This window comes from Trichosurus vulpecula, chromosome 9, assembly GCF_011100635.1.
Source record: "Trichosurus vulpecula isolate mTriVul1 chromosome 9, mTriVul1.pri, whole genome shotgun sequence".
Lineage (NCBI taxonomy): Eukaryota > Metazoa > Chordata > Mammalia > Diprotodontia > Phalangeridae > Trichosurus > Trichosurus vulpecula.
Window position 1 is genome coordinate 2,257,916 of NC_050581.1, and position 25,223 is coordinate 2,283,138.

Genomic DNA, 25,223 nt, shown 5'->3' on the forward strand with positions numbered 1-25,223 from the left:
GTAGTGGTGGGGGGAGGGGAAGCCAGAGGACCTGGGTTCATATCCCACTGCTTGTGTGGCCTTGGGGGGGTGGGGTCGGGGCTCAGTTACCTCTTCTGTAAATTCTTACTTCTGTAAGTAGGACAAGTTACCTTGTTTTTACTCTGAATACATTCTCTATTCCCTTGCTTGCATACATGTCGCTCTGTCTGATGGAATGGAAGCTTCTTCAGGGTGAGGACCACTCAAGTTTTTGTCTCTGCATTCCCGGCACCTAGCTGCTCTGGCTTGTAGTTGCTGCTTAACCAAAGCTTGTTCATTGACTGACTGGATGGGCTCTGAGGTCCCTTTCCACTCTAGCTCTGTCAGCCTGTGTTTTGGAAGCTGTTATGGGCTTGTGGACCTAAGAATAACAGATCGAAAACTGCATTTCCAAATGCTTGCCATAGCAAAGTGGAACATGAACTTGGTTAGTTATGTGATAAACAGATGGTTTTGATATTTTGCGTTGAGGGGTGTGGTTTAATGGGGAATTTATTTGACTGAGCTGAAAGTCTCACCTCTCTCATTTATTAGCTTTGTGACTTTCTCAGCTAGTAGCCCACCCACCCTACTCCTTCCCTGGGATAGAGCACTGGATGAGAATGGGGGGAGGGGCAAAAAGTTATCTAGATTGGTTGAAATGGACATTTTGTGAAATAGAAGTGGAATAGAAAAGACTGGACAGCTAGATTGGAAGTAGGTTGAGGAGGGCCCTGAGTGCCAAGGTCAAGAATTTTTGCTTTATTCCATGAGTTATGAGGAATCAGTAAAGGTTTGTGAGAGAGAATGTTTTCTGTAAGTCTCCCACCTAACTTTCTTGCCTTGTCCTTTCTGGTAAAAGGGAAGGAAGATCCACATTCTAACTTTGGTTAGAACAACACAGCATCCTGCTTTATGTAACAACATAGGGGTGGCTGCTTCATGACTGACCCAGATTACGTGGACTTCACTGATTGAAAGCATTTGATGTTAACTCGGGAAAGTAGTCTAACTTGGGAGAGTGGTATTTGTTTTCCATGGAAAATTCTGATTGAGTGCCCTCACCCCTAGTTGTCAAAGTTGAGATCTTGGGACCAAAAGACGCCCCCCCCCCCGCCCCCAAACACTGACGTACTGGACAGAAATCAGTATTTTAAAATATAAAATCAGCTCTAATTCACTTGGAAATCCTGCAAGTACAGTCCCTCTCTCCTGCCCGGGACTGTTGTGCTGGCTTTGAAGTCGCTGCTGTTTGTCTGAGCCATGGAGAGCTGAGTGCTTCTCTTCCCAGCAGTCACTGTGTTGGCAGCAGCCTGGAAAGGATTCGTGCTCTTCAGAACTTGACAGGCTTCTGGACTTTCGTGGCTGCTTCTTGTTGTCCTTCAGCCTTATTGTAAAATAGAACTAGATTAGAGGTGGATCTGGAGGACACTCACCTGTCCTTAACTAATTCTACATGTAACAGAGGAGGTTCCAGGAGTACCATCTTGATACTGGTGAATAAAAGCCACACCCTCAAAATGAGAACCTTGTGAAAGAAAAGTATGTTTACAAGTGTATACTTAAAAGAGCATTCGTTGTTAAAAGACCTGGTTTTGAATCGGAACTTTGCCATATCTGTGTGTGTGTGTGTGTGTGTGTGTGTGTATGTGTATACACAATCATAATCAATAATCAATAAACCTTTATTAAGTATCAGGCACTCTGTGTGTATATGCATGTACATGTCTATGTATGTATGTGTATATAAATATAATATATGTATACAAATATAATATATGTATAACAGATTCTAGGGCACACTCAGGTTTTAGATAAGCCAGCCTTGGGGGCGATGGGACGTAGTCTTTATTCACACCAGTATGCCATCTAGAAATGGGAACTAAAGCTAGCCAGGACTTTTATTTGGGATAAATAAAATTACTAGAAAAGACCATTGTTCCCAGCCCCTATAATAGTGAGACAGAACACTGAACCGGGCCCTAGGAGGTAGAAGATCTGAATTCCAGTCCTACCACTCACTGGCTTTGTGACTCTGAGCAATTTTAGTCCAAAGCCTCGGTTTCCTCATCTGTAAAATGGAGATGATATCCACCCTTTCTATTTCTCAGGGTAATCAAAAGGGGTAAATAGATATGAGGTTGTTTAAAAAGTCTTAAAGAAAACAAGGTGGGGAAGAGTCAAGTAGCAGTATTATGCACTGGGTTCTCCCCTTCCTAATGTATTGCCCTTTAATTCTAGGCGTGAATGACAGAGGAAGTACCCTCCAGTGCACTTAGTGAGGTCAACCTACGTCTTCTTTGCCACGATGACATAGACACAGTGAAGCAACTCTGTGGTGACTGGTTCCCAATTGAGTAAGTAAAATCTGAATTTATAACCCCATTCTTAAATTAGAAGGAATTTGGGAGACACACAACACTATAACAAGCCTCAGATTGAAGAGCATAGAATGTCAGGGCCAGCAGGGACCTTAGAGATCACCTAGTTCAGAAGTTCTTGGCCTGTTTTGAGTCCTGAGCTGCTTGGCAGGCTAGCGGACAAACCTGCAGACCTCTTCTCAGAACAGTGTTTGAAAATGCCAAAAAAAAAATAAAAGTGTGATTACAAAGGAAACCAATTACACTGAATTGAACTTGTCAGAAATTTTTTTTAAAGCAAAAAATTTCACAGACCTCAGGTTAAGAACCCCTGATCTAGCCCAACCCCTCATTTTTCAGAAGGGGAAGCTGAGTTCTGGAGAAGTGATTCAACTCCTAATCACATGACTAATTAGGGCACAACTGAGAGTTAAACCCAGTTTTCCCAACTCCTCAGTCCACTCTTTTGAGATATTTGTAAAGTACTTTAGCACGGTGCTTCACACATAGTAGGTGCTTAATAAATGTTTATCTTCACCTTTGTTGCCCTTTTCCCCTGCCCTATATTGTATCCCTTAAAAGTTTTCTAAGAGAAATACCCACACCCACACCCACCCCTAGTTATGCTTCTGGGACCCCTGACTAAAGCCAAGTGGTGCCAGTGCTTTGAGAATCAGGAAAGGCTTTGTGGAGAAGGGGCTAATGAACTGAGTCTTGGTGGTTGGGAAGATCTGTGGGGGAAGCCTAGGCATTCCAGGTGTGGGTAGTAGTGTACACAAAGGTCTGAAAGAGTTTGAGCTGCACCCGGAGCAATGTATCATACAGGCTAGTTTGTTCGTAGCATAGTCACGCAATGCCAGCTTGAAGACATTTAAGTATCTTTTGAATCATCTCTTTCCAGTAACTCTCCGAAACCTTTCCTTGACTCTGACTCACTCTCGACGGGGTGCTGTACCTACATTCCTCAGATAGCTCTCATTCCCATCTACCTAGAAAGGGCATGTGCCCAGGGCCAGCCAGTGCCTACATTTCGCTGCCAAACTGCTTCCCCAGTTCTTCAGCGTTGGGCTGTCTTTATACAAAGTCCTCTAAAGAAGCAGCAGGCATGTAATTCCCTCACAATTCATCTAGCTCAAGGACAGGCTGTTTCTTGCTTCTCATTCCCATTCCCCATGCCCCCTGTGTCACAAATTTGGGACAGTTATTCAGCAGTGAGTTTATCTAACAAAACCCAGCATTTGTTAAGCACCTGTCAAGGGCACATTCTTTAGGGAATGACAAAAGATATCAAAGCTTGCATTTTTTTTTTATCTGCAGTCTCCTGTACCTGTGGTATAGAGACAGATTCTTTAGAGATAGTGACAGTCATATAACTTGGGTGTGGAGGGTGTGACAGGCACAGAAACTCTTTAACAATCTAATTACCTGATACTGCAATATAGGCCTTACTCAGAGGCAGGTGGTGATATAATGGCATGTTCCCTATTAAATTCTAGAAGAGCTATTTATTAAGAGCCTGCTATGTAGGTAGCACCATGCTAGTACCTGGGGAGATGAGAAGCATAGATGAGACACAGTCCCTGGCCTCGTAGAGTTTACATTCTGTTAGGGAAGATAGGGCACATATACAGATGACTATGAAATAGATTAATAAATGGGAACTATAGAAAAGATGTGAGTAAAGTGGTAGGTAAGATTTGACAAGGTGGCATTTGAACCAGGACTTGAACAACAAGTAGGCTTTTAGCAGGCAGAGATAGGGAATGGAGGGCATCCTGGATATTAGGATTGTAGAGGCAGGAAAGCCTACACACGTCCAGGTGGAAGACAGTAAATAGTACAGTTTGGAGGAACAAAGTAGTGTAAGATAAAACTGGAAAGGTGTTGTGCTGCTGTGTTATGGGGGACTGACCATGAATACCTAACCAAGGGGTTTGGGTTGCGTTCAGTAGACAAGGAGGCTGAAGAGTTTGAACCATGAGACATAATCAGAGCTATGCCAAATTAACCTGGCAACTTTGTGAAGGCCGATTTGGAGAGGACCAGATGGGCTAGACGTGAAAATTAACACCACTAATGAACCCAGAATTACGTCCATAGCAAAACTTAGTATGTGCTATGTGGAAACATATTTAAAACCTCCCTGTTAGTAAGATTGAATATATTAAAAAATACTGTATCTCCAAAGCTCTTTCTAAAATCCTTGGAGAAGTCTCTTTGAAAGTTGGATGATAGTCAGTAGGCAGTAAAATGTACCTCTTTGTGTTAGGCACTGTGCTAAACACTGGGGATATAAATAGATGGAAAAAGACAGTTCTTGCCCTCAAGGAGCTTACAATCTAAAGGAAGAAGACAACACAAAAGTAATGAGAGGAAGCAGCTAAGTGGTTCAGTGGATAGAGTGCCTGTGGAGTAAGGAAGACCTGAATTCAAATCTGGCCTCAGACAGTAGCTGTGTGACCCTGGGTAACTGTTTGCCTCAGTTCCCTCATTTGTAACATGAGCTGGAGAAGGAAATGGCAAACCGTTCTAGTATCTTTGCCAAGAAAACCGTAAATGGGGTTGCAAAGAGTCGGACCCAACTGAAATGACTTAACAGCAAGAACGACAACGCCTGAGACATACCTGGATTATTGTATTAAAAAACCAGTTAGCTGAGAGAGCAGAAGAGCCCGTTATGGTGTTTAGTATTTCTAAGAGCATTTAATTTAATAGAGTGAAATGCCACCTTCAGAGCTCTCCAACTATACATCTTCTATGCATATAGCAAAATTGTTCAAAGCTCCACAGAAGCTGCTATAATAAGAAAGAACCTTACTCGGTGGCGCCCCCTACCCCCAATTATTAATGTCAGGGAAGCCATGACTAAGGGAGGACCAAGGTCTTCTCCACTGTTAGTCATGGAGGAGATATAGCTCAAAGTCCAAAGGGATGAGAGAGATTGCCTCTAAGGGGTGAGGTCCTCCAGATGCTCCTGTTTGTAAATATTGTGCTAGGTGCACCAAACCCTAAAACATTGCAGAACCTCCCACACTGGATCTGTAACTGCTCAAAAGAATTTGGCCTAGCCACGAATCAAGTGAGTAAAGGGTACCTACGGTCCAGATTCTGATATGCAGCTCAGTAGAGAGACTTTAGTTTGTATATCAGTGTGGTGGAGGTTGTGGTGGTTGGAGGGGGGGATGTTTTGTGAGGGAGGTCCATGTTGTTTGTGTTGTATGTGAGTATATCTTGGACAGATAATATAAATGGACAATGAGTTGGGCCCAGATTTAAACAGGAAGAGGAAATGGGTTAGATTGCTTTCAGAAAATTGCGTAGATTCTTTAATAGTACCAAACTGCTCCAAGAAACAAAGGCTTACCTTTTAAAAAAATATTTTGTTAATATATTTATTACTATAATCCATCCCATCTCTGCTCCCTCCGTATAGCCATCCTTTATAACAAAGAATAAAAGAGAAAAAGGGGAAAAAAGGCACCTCAGCAAAATGAACCAATATATCCACTGAGTTTGACAATCTATGCACTATACAGCACCCCTAGTCCCCACCTCTTCAAAGAGAGGTGTGTTTTTTGTCTTTTCTTCAGGTCTGAGCTGGGTCATTATAGCTGTGTTGTTAATGTTCTTTCATTTTTATGTTGTAGTCATTGGGTATGTTGTTTTCCTGGTATTTTCTTCATTCTGTGCCAGTTCATTTCTCTGAATCCTTCACGAACAAAGTTTCTTGCCATTCAGTAATGTCACATTACATTCATGTAACACTGGTGTTAGGCCGATAGTTGTGTTATATTGTAGTGTCTAAAGAATAAAAATGAGTCTCACAGAATGCAGTGGAAAAACACCCAGTGGGGGTGAGCAGGCTGTGATATATAACAAATAAGAAACTTCAGAGAAGAACTGGAGTAAGGATGTCACCCAAAAAGTGGATAATGAAAAAAATGGACTGGACTGTTAGCGGACAGTCCCAGAGCTGCAATGTTGACTCAGGTTGGGTTTGCTTCTTCTGGGAGAGGACACATACAAGAATCACATGCAGCATGGGCAGGTGTGGTTGTGTGGCGGGAGCCACTTCAGTGAGATCACAAATCCATTCAAATATTTTGAGTATGGGGCCCAGTAACGGAGTAGAAAGGAGGTCCGGCAACAGATATTGAACTGTTATTGAGAGTGATCTAAGAACATCATTGACTGGGCAGCTGATTGAATGTGGGATGTTTAGGTATGGAGTAAGTGAAAGGCACAGGAAAATTTTTGACCATCTAATTTAGCAAGACTCGATAAATCAGCATAATCCTTATTTAAAAGTACTAGGGAGAAATAATAACGTATTTCCCTAATGAGCATACTGTATATTATCTTAAAATATTCACTAGTCAGTAAGCATTTATTACACATCTGCTGTGTGCCAGGCACTGTGCTAAGCACCAGGGATACAAAGAAAGGCAAAAGACAGTCCCTGCCCTCAATGAGCTAATAGTCTAACGGGGGGACACAACGTTGTATGCAAACTATGTACAAACAAGAGATATTCAAGATGAATTGGAAATAATCTCAGAGAAAAGGCACTAGTAGACTTCAGAAAGGCTTCTTGTATAAGATGGGATTTTAGCTGATACTTGAAGGAAGCTAGGGAAGCCAGGAGTCAGAGAATAAGGAGGGAGAAAATTCCAAGCACGAGAGAGAGCCCAAAAAGTGCCCAGAGTAGGGAGATGGTGTGTCTTGTGTGAGGTATAGCCAAGAAGCCACTGTCACTGGATCACAAAGTAGATGGGGAGTATATAGTGTAAGAAGACTGCAAAAGTTTGGGGGGGGGATGCAGTTTATAAAGAGCCTTGAAAGTTTAACAGACAATTTCGTAATTGATTCTGGAGGTTATTGGGAGCCTGTGGAGTTTATTGACTGGGGGGTGGGAGGGGGGGAGGTGACCTGTGCTTTTAGATTACTTTGGCGGGTAAGTGGAGGACGGACCGGAGTGGGGAGAGCCTTGTGGCAGGCAGATGCACCAGCAAGTTATTGCAGTAGTCTGGGCGGGAGGGTGCGGACCTGCCAGCACCACTGATCTCTTTGATGGGCTCTCTTGCTAGGTACCCTGACTCATGGTATCGTGACATCACTTCAAATAAGAAATTTTTTTCCCTTGCTGCAACTTACAGAGGAGCCATTGTGGGCATGATAGTTGCTGAAATAAAAAGTAGGACAAAGGTACACAAAGAGGTAAGTAGAAAATATGTTTGACCTTCAGAAAATCCATTTTTCTGTTTTGTCCAGTAGTGGGGGAGCATGGAGCTGGGTGGGGAGAACGCATCTTCCATTCTCTTAGTAACACTGTCAGGAGCTGCTATCATTAGAAGATTCCATCACTTGGTGGCTGCCTGCTGGTGATGAGACCTGGCACTTCGCTGAACTGACCCTAGTGCCAGCCCATATTTGAAGCCTTCCTAGTTTGCTAGGATCTATCAGAGTTAGAGCTTTTGTGGCAGAGGGTTACAGAACTGAGTCATCCCGTCCCCGTCCCCCATCCCCCGCCCACCACACACACAACTCTGTTAAAGACAGAAGTGTCAAGAAGGAAAAATGTTGATTTTTCCTCTTTCTGCCTTTGTATGTATGGACAGGGTCAGGAAAGATTCCAACAGAATCATTGTTCGCTGCTGTTGCAGCTGGCCTCCCGTGGTCTGAGGAATCAGATTAGAATTTGCAGAGTTTGATGTCAATTTTTTTTCTGTTTTAGATTCAGTAGATATCATTGACCCCTTGGGGGTATCTGCCTGTGTTTCTGGATGCCCGGGTCTTAATGGTCAGGATGTACTAGAATAAACAGTCAGTGATATTTTTAAGACATGAATTTTTTTTGTGATTTTGCCTCTTGCATTAAACTCTCTTGTCTTGTCCACCATGTTAGCCTGTCTCCATTCTCTGACATATTGAATCCCAGATCCTAGGCCCTCCAGGAAGATTTCCTTTGTTGTCCTTTTTTTAAAAAATTTCCTTTTAAAATTCGATTTTCATCCTGACCTGAACAGACACCAAATAAAATGTTCCTGTTCATTTGACGCCCTTCATTATTTATTTTTGTAATTATTCTATTTCTATGTTGGTTGTTTGTGTTGTTTCCTTTTTAAATAATTCAGATCTTGAGCCGTTATTTGTTCTTCACCATAGGTAGTAGTTGGTTCAGAGGTGAACTGTTAATATCTTACATTCGCATAGTGTTTTATGGTACAGGAATCATACCTTGCAGGCGTCATTATTTCCATTGTACTTGTGGGAAACTGAGACTCATTGAGGTTAAGTGATTCTAAGGGCTGGAGCTAGGGGTCCCCCTAGTACAAATCCATGGTCTCTCTACCACACCTTGTAGCTTCTGTAGTCACCCAAGCAGCACTTGTGTGTTGTCGGTGCAGATTTTGAAAGGAAATCGCCTCTGAGCGAGACCAGGAATTTAAATTGTAAGACATTGAAGAAATATGATCATCAGTGTAGCATTCTGGTCCCTCCAGATGGCCTCCTCATAAGTTTGAATGCAGAATAGGTGTGAATCACAAGATGGATTCATAAGCGAATCTAGTATCTGTCTGAATTATTTACAACCAAGAACAAACAGCTAGCATTTTCCTGTCCACATTTTTCTGTTTAAAAAGGAAAGAGAAGAGTTCCTCTTTTCCTAACAAACACAAGGACTGCTCTAATGGATTGTCATCTTGGTTGTCCCAGCCTCGTGTCTGGTTTCTGACCCCAGGAGACCAACGTCTTATGTAAGGTCATAGTTGTTTTCCTGACATCATAATCCTGTGAATGGCAGGGTGATGGAGTGGGAAGAGCACTTGGCCTGGAGTCAGGAGAGACCTGTGTTCAGATTCTGCCACTGGTACTTACTGGTACTTTCTAGTGGCTCTAGAAGTCACCTGACCCCCTGAGGCCAAGTTTCCCCCTCTGTAAAATGGGGATGATGCTGTTTGCACCATGGACAGGGCTTTACAGGCCTTTGCGCACCTCAGGGCACCAAAGAAATGTGAATTAGTGGTGCTGTAGCCATGCTTTATGACTGTAGAGCTCTTTACAATTTATAAGGTACTTTCTTCAAAACAGTCCTTTAAGGTGGGTGGTGAAAATTTTAATATAGCATCTTACAGCTGAGAAAGCTGAAACTTTTCCCGGGGTTTCACAGACAGTATCAAAGCCAGGATTTGAACCCAAGTATCCTCTTATTCTATATCCAGTTCCCATTACTTGAATGTCTGGATGCAGGATTAACCTAACTTTTTCTTTTTAAATTCTTTACAGGACGGAGATATTCTAGCCTCAAACTTCTCTGTTGATACACAGGTCGCGTACATCTTAAGTCTAGGAGTGGTAAAAGAATTCAGAAAGCATGGAATAGGTAAGGCTGGTCAGAGCGCCCTCTCCGGGTGAGTGGGGCATGTACTGGGATCTCGTTCTGCTTTTTCTTTCCCATTGAGTTCAAAATATGAATGTGGAAAAGACAAAGTCAGAAACTGAACGTCACCACCAGGAAGCGCATTTGGAACCAATTGCTCATACTCCTCTTGCGCTTTAAGGGTTACAGAGCTCTTTAATGACAATAACCCTGTCAGAGGGTAGGTACCGTAAGTATTCTTATTTTACAAATGAGGGAAGGGAAGCTCACATCGGAGACACCATTTGCCTGTTGTCACGGCTGAGGGCGTTGAACCCAGGTCTTCTGACTCCAAGTCTCATTGTCTTTCCACGACATCCCACAGCATCTCCCAGAGGAAAAGGAATAGAAGTTGGTGTGTAGTTTTGTTTAATTGTTACATAGAATGTTAAGAGCAAGAAGGGACCTTAGAGATTGGTGAAGATATCACAGGATCCTCCATCTAGATAGCGGAAGGGGCCTCAGAGGCCATCTAGTCTAACCTTCTCACTTTATAGATGAGGAAACTGAGGCCCGGGAAAGCTTAGTAACGTGCCAAAGGTCACACAGGTAGCATCAGAGATAGGACTTGAACCCATGTCTTCTAACATCAGAGCCGATGCTCTTTTCGTCATAGCCTGCCGGCTTTAGAAGTGGACTGATCAAGACCCTCCAGAGACCCACTGGGAGAGTTAGCATTGGAGCCCAGGGTCAGTCCCTTATTCTTTCTCCTGTTTTTTCCTCCAGTGTTTTATGCACTTTTTAAACATTTTATTAATGCCTTTTGTTTTCCATCCCATTCATTTCTGAATGTATTCTAGCCATTCCATCCCTCTGCCCATCAAAGATACAGGAAAAGAAACAGCACTTTAACAAAACCAGCCTGATGGCATGGGTCGTATTCCACACCAATAGCCTCCTCCTACGTCTCCAGTAAAATGTGCAAGTTTTAGAGCCTAGCCTTGGACATTATGATTATATGGCATTTACTTTAATTTTATGGACTGTTCAGTCATTGGTTATTTTTTTCCCTGGTTCTCCCTACTTCACTCTGCATCTTGATGTGTCTTCCCAGGTTTCTCTGGATTTTTCAAGTTCATTATTTCATTTGATAGAGCAGTATTTTACTCCATTTATGTACCTCCAACTCACTTAGTTATTCCCCAGCCAGTGAACACTTTTATTTCCAATTTGTTATTACTGTTCCACGCATTTTGGTATATACAGTGCCTCTCTGTCTCTCTCTGACCTTCTCGGCATATAGGTCTATTGGTAGAATCTCCAATTCAAATTAGCATAATTCTAAATTGCTTTCCAAACTAGTTCAGCCAGTTCACAGCTCCACCAACAATGCGCTAACATGCCTGTCTTCTTCAATACCACTTCACCAAACTACGGTACAGGTAGGAGTTTGATGGAACATCTGAATTAATATACTGTAATACAATTGCTACACCTTCCAGCCAGGGGATGCTATTTTGGTTTATTGTTTCCATGTTGTTCCAGTGTTGTGTTCGTGCTGTATTTGTAGCCAACAGCAGAGGATTTTTCAGAGTTTTACAGTGGTAGTACTTGGTGTGGACGCAATGTTATGACTATGCCTTCTGCTACTCCAGTGCTTTGTAATAGGCTATTAATAAAGTTAGAAATGAAAAATAGTATTTAAAACATCATGTTTTAATCTCATTAAATATTTTATGAATAATTTGATTTCAAAGAAAAAGAAAAGGAATGGAAGCCTCTAAAGTAAAACTGATTGGACCATGGAACCCAGTGTTATAAGAGATGTTCTGATAGATTTCCCGTCCTCTACCCCTTCCCAGCTCCTTGCTAGTCTGACTTTAGCAGGCACCATTCTGGTTTAATTTTCAAATCCCAGGTTGGAATTTTAATGTGATTTTTCCCCCCTAGCATGATGCTGGTAGTACTGTGGAATAAGCTTCATGTATTTAAAAGGTTACCTCAGTTAATCATCAGGTGCTAAAGCTGCCACATGGGTTTGCTTACCCAAAAAGGAATTAGCCATCTATCTGGAAAAGTTTAGCAATGCTTCACAATTGGAAAAATGCAACCCCTTAGCTACATAGCAAGTTTCATATGACTTTGACCCATATTGCATTTTGCTGGGGTTTTTGTGTCTTGGGTCCTCTATGATCCTTCTTTGAGAATTGTACTTTGCTTGATACCAAGAGCTATGACATAATCTACTCCCATCCTCCTATTAGGCCTCAATTGAGGAGATAAATATGTGAGACTTTTTTTTCAAGTGTGCTCGAAAAATTAATCTTGTTACTTCAGAAGTCCCACTTCATCCATTGAAAAGAAAGCCAACAATCCAGGCAGTAAATAAGTGCCAAGTAAATACAGATGGGAGAAATCTCTTTGGGCAGGGATTATCAGGCCTCTGCAGACAGTAAACATTTGTTAAGTGCCTCCTACCTGTCAGACATCTGGCGCTGGAGATGACAAAGAAAAGCAGAAGGTGACTGCCCTTGCTGCAAGAAGGGGAAATGATATGTGAATAACTGTGTACAAACAGGCTCTATATGGGATAAATTGGAGATAATCAACAGACAGAAGGCTTTAAAGAGGCTTGGGAAAGGCTTCTTGTAGGAGAAGGTGGGATTTTAGCCGGGATTCGAAGGCATCCAGGAAAGCCAAGAGGCAGAGATAAGGAGGGAGAGAATTCTAGACATGGCGGAGAGCCAGTGGAAATGCTTGGAGTCAGAAGTTGGGGTGTTGTGTGAGGAGGAGCAGGTAGGCCAGCGTCATTGAATGGGTGAGTCCACGGGTGAGACTGGAAAGGCAGAGTCAGTTATGAAGGACTCAGAAGATCATACAAAGAATTTTAGATTTGCTCCTGGAGGTGACTGACGCATACGTTTATGTAGCATTTCCTGTGTGCCAAGCACTTTATAACTATTACCTCATTTGATCTTCACAGAAACCCTGGGAGGCAGGTACCCATTTTACAGTTGAGGAAGCTGAGGCAAACATTTAGTGACTTACCCAGGGTCACACAGATAGGAAGGATCTGAGGCCAGGAAATGGGGAACAGTGTAGCTCATGCAGGGAGGGATAAGAGGACAAAGCATTAGAAGTCTTCGTGTGGATGAAGAACAGGGTTTAGGGTTGAGAGAGCGATGGAACAACAACAGATTGTGATCAGAAAGTGAATTTTGGAGTTCATGAACTTGGAAGTGGTATGTTTGTGGATGATGACAAGGTCAAGGGTATGACCAGCTTTGTATCCGTGGGATGAAGAAGCAGGCCATGGGGAATGAGAGGTCAGGGTGTTTGAGGGAGTATATTCAAGTCCTTTAGTATAGAGCAGGAGTTGGGGAGGAGAGAAAGACTGTGAGCCAGGCACCGAACTCAATGAGGAAAAAGCTGGAGTGTCTTAGAGGTCATGATGGGGATTGTTGCTGAGTTGTTTCAGTTGTGTCCAACTCTTCATGACCCCATTTGGAGTTTTCTTGACAAGGTACTGGAGTGGTTGGCCATTTCCTTCTCCGGCTCATTTTACAGATGAAGAAGAAACAGGCAAATAGGGTGAAGTGACTTGTCCAGGGTCACATAGGTAGTACGTGTCTGAGGCTAGATTTGAATCCAGGAAGATGAGTCTTCCTAACTCCAGGCCCAGCCCTCTATCCAATGCCTCTCTGACTCCAAAGTCAGATCTACCCTTCAGAAAATTCACCCTGATGACTGTGTGGAGAGTGGATTATAGTAGGAAGAGGCTTCTGCAGTTGCCCGGGAGAGAGATGCCGCAAGGCTGAACTAGGGTCGTGACTTAGAGATGGAGAGATGGGGACTTAGCCAAGACAGAAATTAGGAGATTTGGTGACTAATTGGATGTAGGAGGCGGGGGACTTTGAGGTGTTGAGGATGACCTCTACCCGCTAATTCTAGAGCCTTCCTGTGAATATGGCATTTTCTTCCCCAGATAGTCTCAGTAGTCTGGTGGGAATAATATTATAATCATAATTATTTCTCTGGTACCTGTTACAGAGTACTTTCTTTGTGTGAGGTAAATAAAATGTGAAGACTTCACAGGGAAGATATGTATTTATACATATCTATATCTATACTAAGAAATGTTTAAAAATCAAGACATAGGGAGATAGGGAAGTGGAAAAATTCTGAGGCCGTGAGAGTCTGATGGCTCAGCCTCTGGGGAAGTTTACCCTGAAACTTTTTGTTCTTTCTTCTGGTTCTGGTTTAAAGATTTGCTCAGTAAGAATAGGGTCACTGTGACCTGCTTTCCTTTACTGTAAAAGTACTGTAGAAGAATGGAGAGGGTCTCCCCCTCCCCTTATCCTGTTCTCCTTCTTTAGATTTGTAGCTGTCACCTCAGTTGTAATCATTAACTAAGGGAATGGGAATTGGAGTTTCTGTGCCTCGATTTCCCGGTTCTTTGTCTAGCTTTCGTGCTCAGATTGTAAGCCCGCCTCCCAGCCAATGGTGAGAAGGGTCAGAGGTGGGCGGGAATTCTCTTGTGTTAGGTATAATTATTGGTGCTTTGTCCCTTGTAAAGCATCTCCTTTGCTGGTTCTGCTCTGTGCCAGCAGAGGATGCCCTATTCTCGAGAATGGAATAAAATTGATTTCTGTTCTCACCCTGAGATGGCTCCTTATTATAAATTAACTTTTCATTGGTGAGGGTCTTTCATCCCGCACATTTACAAACTCCTAAGAGAGAAGCAGTGTAAGTCATGTTATTTTTTTTTTTCCCAGTTTTACAGATGAGGAAACAGACTGCAGGGGGAGTGGGGGCAGGGGTGGGGTGGGGAGGGAGGAGTAGCGTGGCCAAGGCTATTTATTTTGAAATTGATGTAAGCTATACTTAAACAGTTCTCGTCCTTTCTCCTTTTACTCATAGCTCGAGGCTGTCTTTTCAGATTAAGCCCATTCATTTTCCATTCCATCAGTAAAACTACCCTCTCACCTTCCCACCCACTGAATCAACAAATGTTAGGTGTGAGAAACTATGCTAGGCCCCACTGTCGTCCTCCATTCTCCTCCCTTTTTATAACCAATAGGTTTATCTGTGTTTTGGGTACATGTTAGTATCCTATTTCTATTAAATTGTAAATACTTTTAGGATGAGAATTGTAGCTTGTCTTTAATAGGCTCCCATAAACCTCCATTACAACACCATCCCCTGTCTACACCCTAAATATGTCTCTTATAATTGGCCTCGAGTATGGTAGGTCAGTTGACACATTCAGCAGGTCATCTGAAAATTAGAGCTAAGACTATGCTACCTTCAATATTATTTTTAAGTATATAAATGGTAAATGAGCAAAAATATCTGAAACTTAAGATTTTTACACTTTCTCCTCCACACATCTCTTGTATGCATAATACATCTTTTCTTTCTACTTCTGTCTGATTTTCAAAAAGAGTTGACAACAGAAAGAATAATGATTTTCTCACATCTGTGAATTTCCACAACTGAAGTGAAGCCATCTAGATAATTGTTTCTGCAGAGACCAAAATAGAGAATGAGCAGCCCTATTTAAAAAATGTATCTCTATGTTTTGCTCTTAGTATGAGGTAAATGGCATAGTGGATAGAGAATTGGCCTTGGAAATTACTGTTTAGCTAGAGAGATAATGGGCAGTTAGATAGCATAGTGGAGAGTCAGGATCTGGAGTCAGAAAGACTCATCTGCCTGAGTTCATATCTGGCCTCAGATGCTTACTAGCTGGGTGACTCTGGGCAGATCACTTAACTCAGTTTCCTTATCTGTAAAATGAGCTGGAGAAGGAAATAGCAGACCCCTCCAAGTACCCAAGAAAATCCCAAATGAGGTCACAACCAAACTGAAACGACACAACAAAGAGTGACAGTGCTGATGCATATAAAACAGTCAGCAAACAGGTGCTGAATTGTGTAGAACTTTGTGCAGTAGGAATTCAGAAAAAGGAGAGAGATGGGCGCATGAAGGTGGTCACAGAAGTACGGTGTCATGTAGGACAGTGCCTGGAACATCTTTGGTACTTGATAGCTTGTGACAGCAATGGGTGAGCCCAGAGTCAGAAGATTGAGGCCTTTAATTCTTAATGGGCAAATCCCTTACCTCTTTGTGCATCTCTCCTGTGAAATGAGGAGGTTAGATGAGACGGGGTCCCTAAGCTCTGATGTTCTTGGAGTCTGAGTAGGAGAGGCTTAAGTTGACCTTGAAAGATAGACAGGGATTTGGAAGGACAGAGAAAAAGAGGAGGTGCTTTGGGCAAGGGCAGCATCATTAGATTGAAATGGGAGTGAGCTCAGTATATATAAGGAACAGTGGAAAGACAAGTTTGCAGTGTGGGAACTTGTTTTGCTGGCCTGTGTATTTATGGGAGTTTTGTTTCTTTTTTTAGTTTGTTTCAGTGGGGAGAGTAGTGAGAGGAATAGATTATGAATGCATGTAAAGATTAATAAATGTATTTAAAGAAAAAAAGGCTAGTTTGGCTAGTGTTATAAATGCTCCTTGGGGTGATAAAGGTAGATAACACAGGCTAAGGGCAAGTAATAGAGAATGGTGGAAGGGAATGAGAGGAGTTAAGACGTGTGGGGGCAGCTGTGATAAATCTGTTCGAGCTGAGGGATCTTTTTAAAAATTACAGTCATTAACATAATAGGAGTTGCATATTTTCTGAACTGTGGTTTATTTCGAGCGAGGTTCTTGAATTTCACAAGTAGATGTAAATTTCATATTCATTCTTTAAGTGAGGTCCAGTCCCAGTATTTCAGATGACCAGATAGTCTCTCCCCCTTCAATGCAGGCTCCATCCTACCCTAGAAAATGATTATCTGTAATTATATTTTCTAAATCTATCTTCTCTAGCCATAGACTGTTTGAGCCAATAACTTATTTATTTAGACTCATTTGACATTGACCCAAGTTAGTTTGTAACTATAGAGAACATAATAAATTTAGAAAGTCTAGACTAATTTTAGACAAGTTGAACTCAGTAGAATTTTAAATTCAGCCAAGTTCGTGCTTCTGAAATAATTGGATTGCTTGTTGTAGAAACAAACTTCAGACTTCAGGAATTTTAGTGCCTTGTGGATATTGTCATGTTAACACTTTATACCCACAGAGGGTTCCAGTGAAGGAGTCTGTTTTCATTCAGCAAACACTCTTGAAGTACTGTGTGCCAGGCATTGCTCTGGGGACTGAGGGTACAGAGATGATAATGAAACAGCCCCTGCCCTCAAAGAGCTGACATTCTGTGATAGGCAACATGCCTACAGTGCCCTTCTTCCTCACCTTGGCCTCTTGGTTTACCTGACTTCCTTCAACTCTCAGCCCAAATCTCACCTTCTGCAAGAGGCTTGTCCTCTTTTTCCTGATCCTCCTCCCTGACAGTGCCTTCCGTTTACACTGTATCTCTCTTCTGCACACATTGTCTCTCCCGTTAGACTGTGAGTCCCTTACGGGCAGAGACCAGAGACTGTGTTTTTACCTTTCTTTGCATCCCCAGCACTTACTGCCACATAGGAAGGGCTTGATAAATGCTTGAAGATGGTAATGATGATGACGAAGTACTTCCTGTGTAAAGAGCATGGTAGGAGCTTCCAGAGGGAATTTACAATGATAATTAAGATATGCTCCTTCCTTGCATGGAGTTTATAATCTAGTAGGTGTGAGATTTGATGTGTTTATAGAGTGCATTACTACTGTCTCACATTTACTGTATACAGTTGTCCCTTCCACATTGAGGGGGTCAGCGCCTCCGCAATCCGGAAAATCCGAGTAAAGTTTTTTGGCGCTCCCTTTGTACCAGAGAAGTCTGAATTCTTATGGTATTAAAAGATAAAATGTGTTAATATTAGGCAATACTGTACATATATTTTATGCGTTTCTGAGTTTCTGAACTTTTTTTTGTGTTGATGTGGCTTCTGCAAAACTCCCAGAAAAATTCCCATTTAATTTCTTATGCTGACCCCGGATATATCCAAACCATACTGGGGAAGGTCTCGACGTGGGAGGGATGACTGTATCGCATTTTATAATTTACAAAATGCATTTCTCACAACCACCCTCTGAGCTAGGGAGTATAAGTGTATAACGAGGAAATTAAACGGGAAGTAGATGACAGGATTGCCTCAAGTCACATGGCTAAAAGTAGTGGAGCTGCCATTTGAACCCAGGTGCTTTGTTCTTTCCTCTGTGCCCATGGGCTTTGTAGAAGGTTACAGCAGTATAAGGTGAGACTGTAAGACGTGCAAGAGAGGAGTAGAGTGTGCCGTGAGATCAGGTGAGCGATATTACTTGGGAGGAGGCTTCAAGGAAGAGCTGATTGATGTCTGGGCTGGCCTTGAGCAATGGGGAGGATTGAGGGTACTTTCTGTGGTTATTCTCTTGGTCCATTTTATGTAACAGCCCCCCTTCCCCCTTCTCTCTCTTTCTTTGCTAGGTTCCCTTTTACTTGAAAGCCTAAAGGATCACATATCTACTACGGCTCAAGACCACTGCAAAGCCATCTACCTGCACGTCCTCACCACTAACAACACAGCAATAAATTTCTATGAAAATAGAGACTTTAAGCAACACCACTATCTGCCCTATTATTACTCCATAAGAGGGGTCCTCAAAGATGGCTTCACCTATGTGCTCTACATCAATGGGGGACATCCTCCTTGGACAATTTTATATCCTTTGCTTTTGTTCACAGAGGTTTTGCTTGTGATCTCTCTTGTAGTGCCAGAGGTGGAAGGGTGGCAGCCTCCTTTAGATCACTGTCAGCAAGCCAGCGACAAGGTGGCTACAGTATGTTAGCATTTGTCCTAAACCAGTTCATATTCCAAGGGAATCTTGGGGCATCATGATCTGGAGCGACTCCAGAGTCAGAAGACTTGAGTCCAAATTTTGCCTCTGACACTGTCTTTGTAACCTTGGGCAAGTTACTCGGCCTCATTTGTCTGATTCGTGACATGAAGGGGTTAGACTGGACAGTCTACAAAGGCCCTTCCACCTCTGGGCCTGCGATCTTTGAACCAGCTACGCATTGAAGAGGTAGCAAAGGGTAAAAGCATCCTGGGTTTGACGTTTAAAAACAAACAAACAAACCGGGATTCCTGTCCTTCGCTCGTCATTTCTGACCGTGTGACCCTCTGAGCCTCAGTGTCCGCATCCGGACAATGGGGGCAAGGATAGTTGCCCTGCCGACCTCGCAAACTATTAGGAAAATCAAATGAGAACGTCTGTGAGCTTTGTAAAGCGCGGCGTGAATGTGATCCTTTTAAAAACCAAACCCCAAAGCCCGGATCCTCACGGTCCCAAGTAAGAGTGTGTTTCTGCCGTCTCCACCTAGACTTAAGCTGGCTCCTCCTCCTTTATGGACAGATGGGACATGAGTTGAGAGTGCTACTTCCTTTCTCACTCTTTGCAGGCCCCTTTCATAGGAAGCTGAGAGAGGTTTCCCGGTAGTAATACTGTTTAGTATGTTCATGTGAGCAAGCCATGCTCATCCGTCAACAAGTGTTTTTATCAAGTGCCATCTGTGTGCCAGTACCGTCCTAGGCACTGGGGATGCAAAGACAAAAAACGGAACAGTGCCTTCCCTCAAGGAACTTACATTCCACTTAAATGACAAGAGATTACCAAGCCTTTCTGCTCTCCGGGAAAACTAGCCAAAAGATTGATTCTCTACACTTTATGCTAGGAATAGACATCCCCGTGATGCATGAACCCCCTCTGAACTGTGGTATATGTATGTGTCTTAGAACTGGTCAACGGACGTGTCTGTTGGGTGCCAGTTTTACTGTGCTGGGCACCCAAGATAGAAAGACAAAGGTGAAACAGCGTCCCCTCAGAGAACTTACCATGTACTTAAAAGATGAGAGTTTAGTCATTCTGCTATTCAAGAAAACTAACCCAAAAGTTGATTCCCTACAACCTATTCTAAAAAGGGACTTCTTTATGACTGTTAACGTTCTTTGAACTGAAGTGTATGTATATATGTGTGTTAGAATCAGTCAACAAGCATTTGTTAAGTGCCTCCTGTATGCAGGCATTGTGCTTGGTACTGGGGATATGAAGATGAAGGTGAGACAGGACCTGTCCTCAGTCAAGAAGCTTACGTTATAATGGACATCTGAAGACCATTTGAAGAATTTTCTTGGAATATAGTAGAAAGAACCCTGAATTTGGTCTCCACTCATACAGATACTCCAGGCCTCTTTTTCTAACACTGTGAAATGAGGGCATTGGACTAGATGAGCCCTTCCAACTGTAAAATCCAGTGATCCTATGTCTAAGGGTTCTCTGATTTGTATGTAATTCCTGGAATCTCTCCAGGCTGTTATGTCACCTGAGGCTCTGCCCCCTCTCTGCCAGTCCGTGTCCCACCAGCTGTCTGTTGGCATGTATATATCATACACATTTTCTAATTGGGTGAAAAGATTCTGTGCCCAAGCACTGCTTCTTTTGTTCCTTTGTAACTGCAGAAGCTCTTGGATATATAGCTCAAGTTAAATGGAGAGTGCATAGACTTCCAGGGAGGATTTTGTGCTGTCCATAATCCTGTGCGTTGGCAAATATGGTGGTACTGAAATGGCTGTTGAAGTAGGGTATCTTTCTTTGAGGGGCAGGGGAAGGTGGGGGGATTTGTTTTGTTTTGAAAGTCACTTGGAGATGATATTCCTTAACTGAATCCCACTGACTACATTCAGCACATCGGGTCTGCATTAGCCAACCTGAGCCCGTGTTCAATTCCACAGCGGATTTATCGCCAGGCCCAGAGTCTTCTGTGCAGCCTTCTGCCGTGGTCAAGCATTTCTGCCAAGAGTGGCATCGAGTATAGCAGAGCCATGTGATTTGGTCAGAAGGCCCTTCCCAGAAGCCACCAAGAGGTGCCTGAGTATCTAATTACCTTCACCTGAGAGCCTCGCCTCTGCACCTCTATAAACCAGCCCTGTGGGACGGGCTCTAAAGGTGGAGCTGCCACCTGTTGGGTTGTCAACCCAAGCTGCTGTTCAGTGAGCCTTTGGGAGCCTGGGGTCAGCAGACCAGGGATGATGACGGAGAGGCACATGGAGAGTTAGTTGACTTTGTGTTCTTGCCTTTGTCTATATGGGTATGTTGGAAATGAAAGGTTTGAGCGGGGAGTAGAAAACAAATTAGGATCAAGTCACTAAAAGGCTTCAGGGATCAGTGACTTGATCTTTGTGGGTATTTTCCCTGCTGATACAAATGGTTTAGTCAGTGACACTTCATGAAAACACTCTGAGAAAATAAAGTTCCTTACCTGGTGGCCAGCCCAGTGATGGACTTCTCTAAACTTTTGGTCCTTGGACAAAAGCTAGAGTCTGTTGCCAGGTCCACCCTCAAAATCGGAACTGCCGTAGCTTGAGCTCTATTGGCATAACTTTCGAAGGACTAAGGTCACTTCTGTGCAGCAGCTAAGTGGACTTTAGTGGACACCTAACTTGCAAGGCGTTGGTTTTTTTTTTAATACCTATTCAACAAGAGGCAGTCAAGCATAGGAGACAAAGGGCTGGCCTTTGTAGTTGGGAAGATTTGGCCGGCCTGTGACACATAGTGGCTGTGTGACCATGACCGAGTCACTTAACCTCCTTCAGAGAATAAATTACAGACAAAATGCTTCTCCATATTGGTGTAGGGAGTTTCCATGCCAGGAGTTCCCATACATGGATGAATCCATGGCCGGGCCCAGATCAAAAAGGCCCACAAAAACCCTTAAATAATACGTTTGGGGCCTTGTTAAATTGAACTATGATGGTGGAGGAGAACTGGACCATTAAGCTTCTCCTTTTGTCATTGAGTCATTTCAATAGTGTCTGACTATTTGTGCCGCCATTTGGGGCATTTTGTAAAGGGCTGGGAAGGGTACGCTGTTGTTGGTGTCATTAATGTGGTTCGATACAGGACATTGATGATAATGGAAAGAAGACAGAAGGAAATAATTGTAAGAGAAGCCACAATAGAATTCTGTTTGTAAGAGAAATACAAGTGAAATGGAATCGGAGGAAAGAGAGATGTGGTCAGAGGATCTCAGGGAAAGGCTTGATGGAGAAACTGGCATGTGAGCTGAGCTAAGAGAGAGAAGCCCGGAGACGTTACCACGCTTCTGCCTTTAAAACCACAGTGTTCAGTGTCGTGTGACTACAAATTGTACTTTCTCCCCAGACTGTGCTCCTTAGGTAACCTGAGTGTGGTGTGTCCTCTCTACGATGAAAATGATGACGAGAGCGGCGATGATAAGGATGAATGAAGCCTCTGAGACCCCTTACAGCTTGAGCTCTGTGGTCTTAGAATCTTGATTTGAATTGAAAAAAATAATTAAAAACCTTTCCACTCCAGGAAGTACTCATTTCTAGGCTAAATTTTGGGCAGTTTTTCTAGTATATATATGCTGATTGTTTTCCTTCAGAGTTCTGATTTTTGGAATCTAGGGGAGAGGTGCTGTATTAGGGCCACGTACTCTATATGCAGTAGCTTTCTCATTGATTTAGATTTTTCTTAAGCCCTGAATCAGGGTTTGCTTTGGTTCTTTTTTTAGGTAGCTAGCTAATGGGATTGCTGTTTCTCAAATGCATAATTACCGAGGACTCCTAAATAGAGTAGGGAAGCCAAGTTTGAATACATGGTGGTTTTTGCTGGCAATAGGACTGAGACAGAAATGAACCTGACCATTGGAAAGTTCTGTCTGAAAAAGTCGGTGTGCATTTACTATGTCGTGGTCCTTTGTTAGGTATACAGGAGAAATAAAAATTTTTTAATGACAGCTTCAACTTTCATTGGGCTTATGTTCTACTGAGGATGTGGCCTTCTGCTTGTTTCTTACAATGGTATCCCTGGTACCAGGGAATTTGAGGGAGGTACAGGGTCCCTACCTGCATGGCCTAATGAGTAGAGAAACCAAGGCTTAAACTTACCAAGTACTTTGTTCACTATGACCCTGTAAGAGACATAACACCTTGTAACGTCCCTGTTTTTATATGTGAGGAAACAGGCTCAGAGAGCTGGAAGGGCCTAGAGACGGTCCCTCTAGTCTTACTGCCTAATTTTGTAAATGACCCACTCAGAGTCACATGGATCCTTTGACACTGTGCCCTCCTCCCCCCTCCCAATCCAGCATTCTTTATGATGCACCTTAATTCCTGGCTAAGCCCAAGGGGCTCCTCAGGCTCATACAGTGTGTAGGTTGATATTCAGACGAACTCTCCCTGCTGCACCGTGCACAGTACTGGGGCTGGGAAGTGGAGGGACAGTCCTGCTGACGCCTTCATCATCATCATCTTTTCTCTTTGGTTTTGAACAGGTATTTTGTACCTCCTGCTCCTGAAGCCATTTACTTCTGCACTGATGCTGCTAACCCTTGCTCCCATGAGTGCTCCAGATCTCGCTAGCAAATCTACCCTCTGTGGACTAGATGGGGATTTGGCCTGACTTATTGTGACGCCCCCTGTTCCCCTCTCCTGGAAACAGGAGGATGTGAGTAGATTTTCTCCTTTCGTACCCAGGACCTCATAGCTGAAGAGAGGAGCCCCTCCCCTACCTGCTGTACCCTCCACCCTCATACTCCTGCTGGCTGGCATGAACTGTCCACATGACCGCCACTCCTTCATTCTGAGTAAACTAGCTTGGCCTTGAGGAGAATGTAGCTTCAGAACAATAGAGCAAGTGATTAAGGGAAGGCCAAAGGCCCTCTGGGAGCATGAAATAACCAAGGCCAGCTGATAGCCGAGGCTCAGCGCAGAAGGCTAGGTCAGAAGCCACTCTTGCCTCATCCTTTGAGGACTGTCAAGATATATGGGCACAGAACCTTTGGCATTGTCCCCCGGAACAGACTGTCATGTCAGATGGCCCGGCTTCTCCAGCAAAGTGGACTCCTGATGACCTTGGTATAGGGTGGCTCGATAGCAAGGGTTCATTCCCTGGTTCACCTTGAAGACATACTCTCTAATTCCCTTCTGCCTTGGATTTTGCTCAACACTGAAGAGAGAGATCAGAATTCCTATTTCATAATGAAATACATTGTCTGCCTCAGCTGAACTGGACCTAGGGGTGGGAAGGATGAGAGCTCTGCAGTACTCCCGAGATCAAGCCTAGGATTTTTCCCTGTCTAGATGATTCCCATACCTGAGCCTCCTCAACCATCAACTATAACAGAGCCACCATGATTTCTCTTTGTATAGAAAGTTATGAACATGGATCCCAATATCTGGCTCCTCCATGCAGTCCGTGTAAGCGGCCCTGGTCCTAGGGGGACAGAGCCATGTGCCTTGTAGTTTTCAGCCCCAATGGAGAAGGTTTTGTCTTCCTCGGGATTCACTGAGGGGAGGAGACCATGGCAGTAGCTCAGCTGTTTCAGTTCTGTGAAGTGTGCTTGCAGCATGAGATCTGTCCTTGCCATCATGTTCAGTTGTCTCCTGGCCCCTAATGACCCCTGTAGTTTCTGAGGTACAGTGTAGTACCAGCCTCCAAGAGTACCCAGTGTCCAGTGTTAAAAGCAGCCATTCTTACAAACCTCTAAACCTGAGTTGGGGAGGGGGGGAAAATCCAAACCTCCTTCCCTGCCCCACACGAATCGAATCTTCCCTAAATCTCTTTTAGACTTTTTTAATCTGTAGGACTTTTCCAGGATCCTAGGGCAATCAGCCACCATCTTCTAGTCCTAGTGATGGACCCGCCCACCCTGGTGGTGGCCTCCTGGGGAGGTACAATAGTTAGAGAAACCTCGAAATTAAGGGGGAGCCCCTTGGGCTGGACAAGCATTTACTGTTTTGTGCGTCCTTCATCAGTTGATGGTTTGTATTGCTCTCACCCTCTTGTCCCTTGGGGGTGGGCAAGCATCATAAAGTACTTGATTTTAAAAGAAATTAAGGGCAGTGGTGATACCGTTGGTACAAGAGGGGTTAGGTTTCCTCCTAAATAAGTTTTGACAGCTTCGATGCCGGCCAGTGCTGAGGCCCCAGTGTGGTCTTATATTTAATGATAAAATAAAGATGTTCGTCTGATTTTGTTTTCTGTGCTGAGGGGTGGGGAGAACTTTTCCAGATCTGAAGCGTCTGGACATGCAGTGCTCAAGCTAAAAACAACTTGCTGTGGCCCCTCAGCACCCCTTTCTCCCATAATCACTGTAGTGTCCGACTTGTTGTTAAATGGATTGTAGTGTTTTGTCTTATTAGAAAAACAACAACAGAATAAAACCTTAATCGAATCCAGTCTGAGCTTCATCTTAGAAATCCTGCGGCTTTGCCTCTTTGCCGCCTCATCGCTCTTGGGAATTTGCACTAATGGTGGTAGGGAGGGATATAGAGCTGGAAGGGGCCTCAGAGACCATCCATTTTATAGCTTTGGAAACCACAGCCCAAGGAGGTGTTGGAACCGAGACCCTCCGAGTCTGACTCCGGCTCTTTCCAGGACTTTACTGCTGCCTGTCTACATCAGAATCCTGTTGGTCAAAACCAACCCTCTCGGTTTTACAGATGAGGAAACTG

The 25,223-nt window shown here is 43.4% G+C and overlaps 1 protein-coding gene across 5 annotated transcripts in view; it reads left to right on the plus strand.

Annotated features, from left to right (window-relative positions):
• NAA60 (N-alpha-acetyltransferase 60, NatF catalytic subunit) overlaps nucleotides 1-24,943 on the plus strand; it is a 53,835-nt gene extending 28,892 nt beyond the window's left edge. For 2 of the 5 annotated variants that reach the window (XR_005009133.1, XR_005009131.1), the window contains 6 exons: nucleotides 2,242-2,357; nucleotides 7,448-7,577; nucleotides 9,648-9,744; nucleotides 18,173-18,407; nucleotides 20,417-20,796; nucleotides 23,042-24,943. Coding sequence is in view for 2 of the 5 variants with exons in the window: in XM_036738570.1 (XP_036594465.1) it covers nucleotides 2,248-2,357; nucleotides 7,448-7,577; nucleotides 9,648-9,744; nucleotides 18,173-18,407; nucleotides 20,417-20,573 (729 nt within the window). In the remaining 3 variants the exon portion in view is untranslated. Of the gene's footprint in view, nucleotides 1-2,241; nucleotides 2,358-7,447; nucleotides 7,578-9,647; nucleotides 9,745-18,172; nucleotides 18,408-20,416; nucleotides 20,834-23,041 lie in introns of all 5 variants that reach the window. The other 3 variants (XM_036738570.1, XM_036738571.1, XR_005009132.1) reach the window with 2 other exon arrangements.
• Nucleotides 24,944-25,223: the final 280 nt, after the last annotated feature.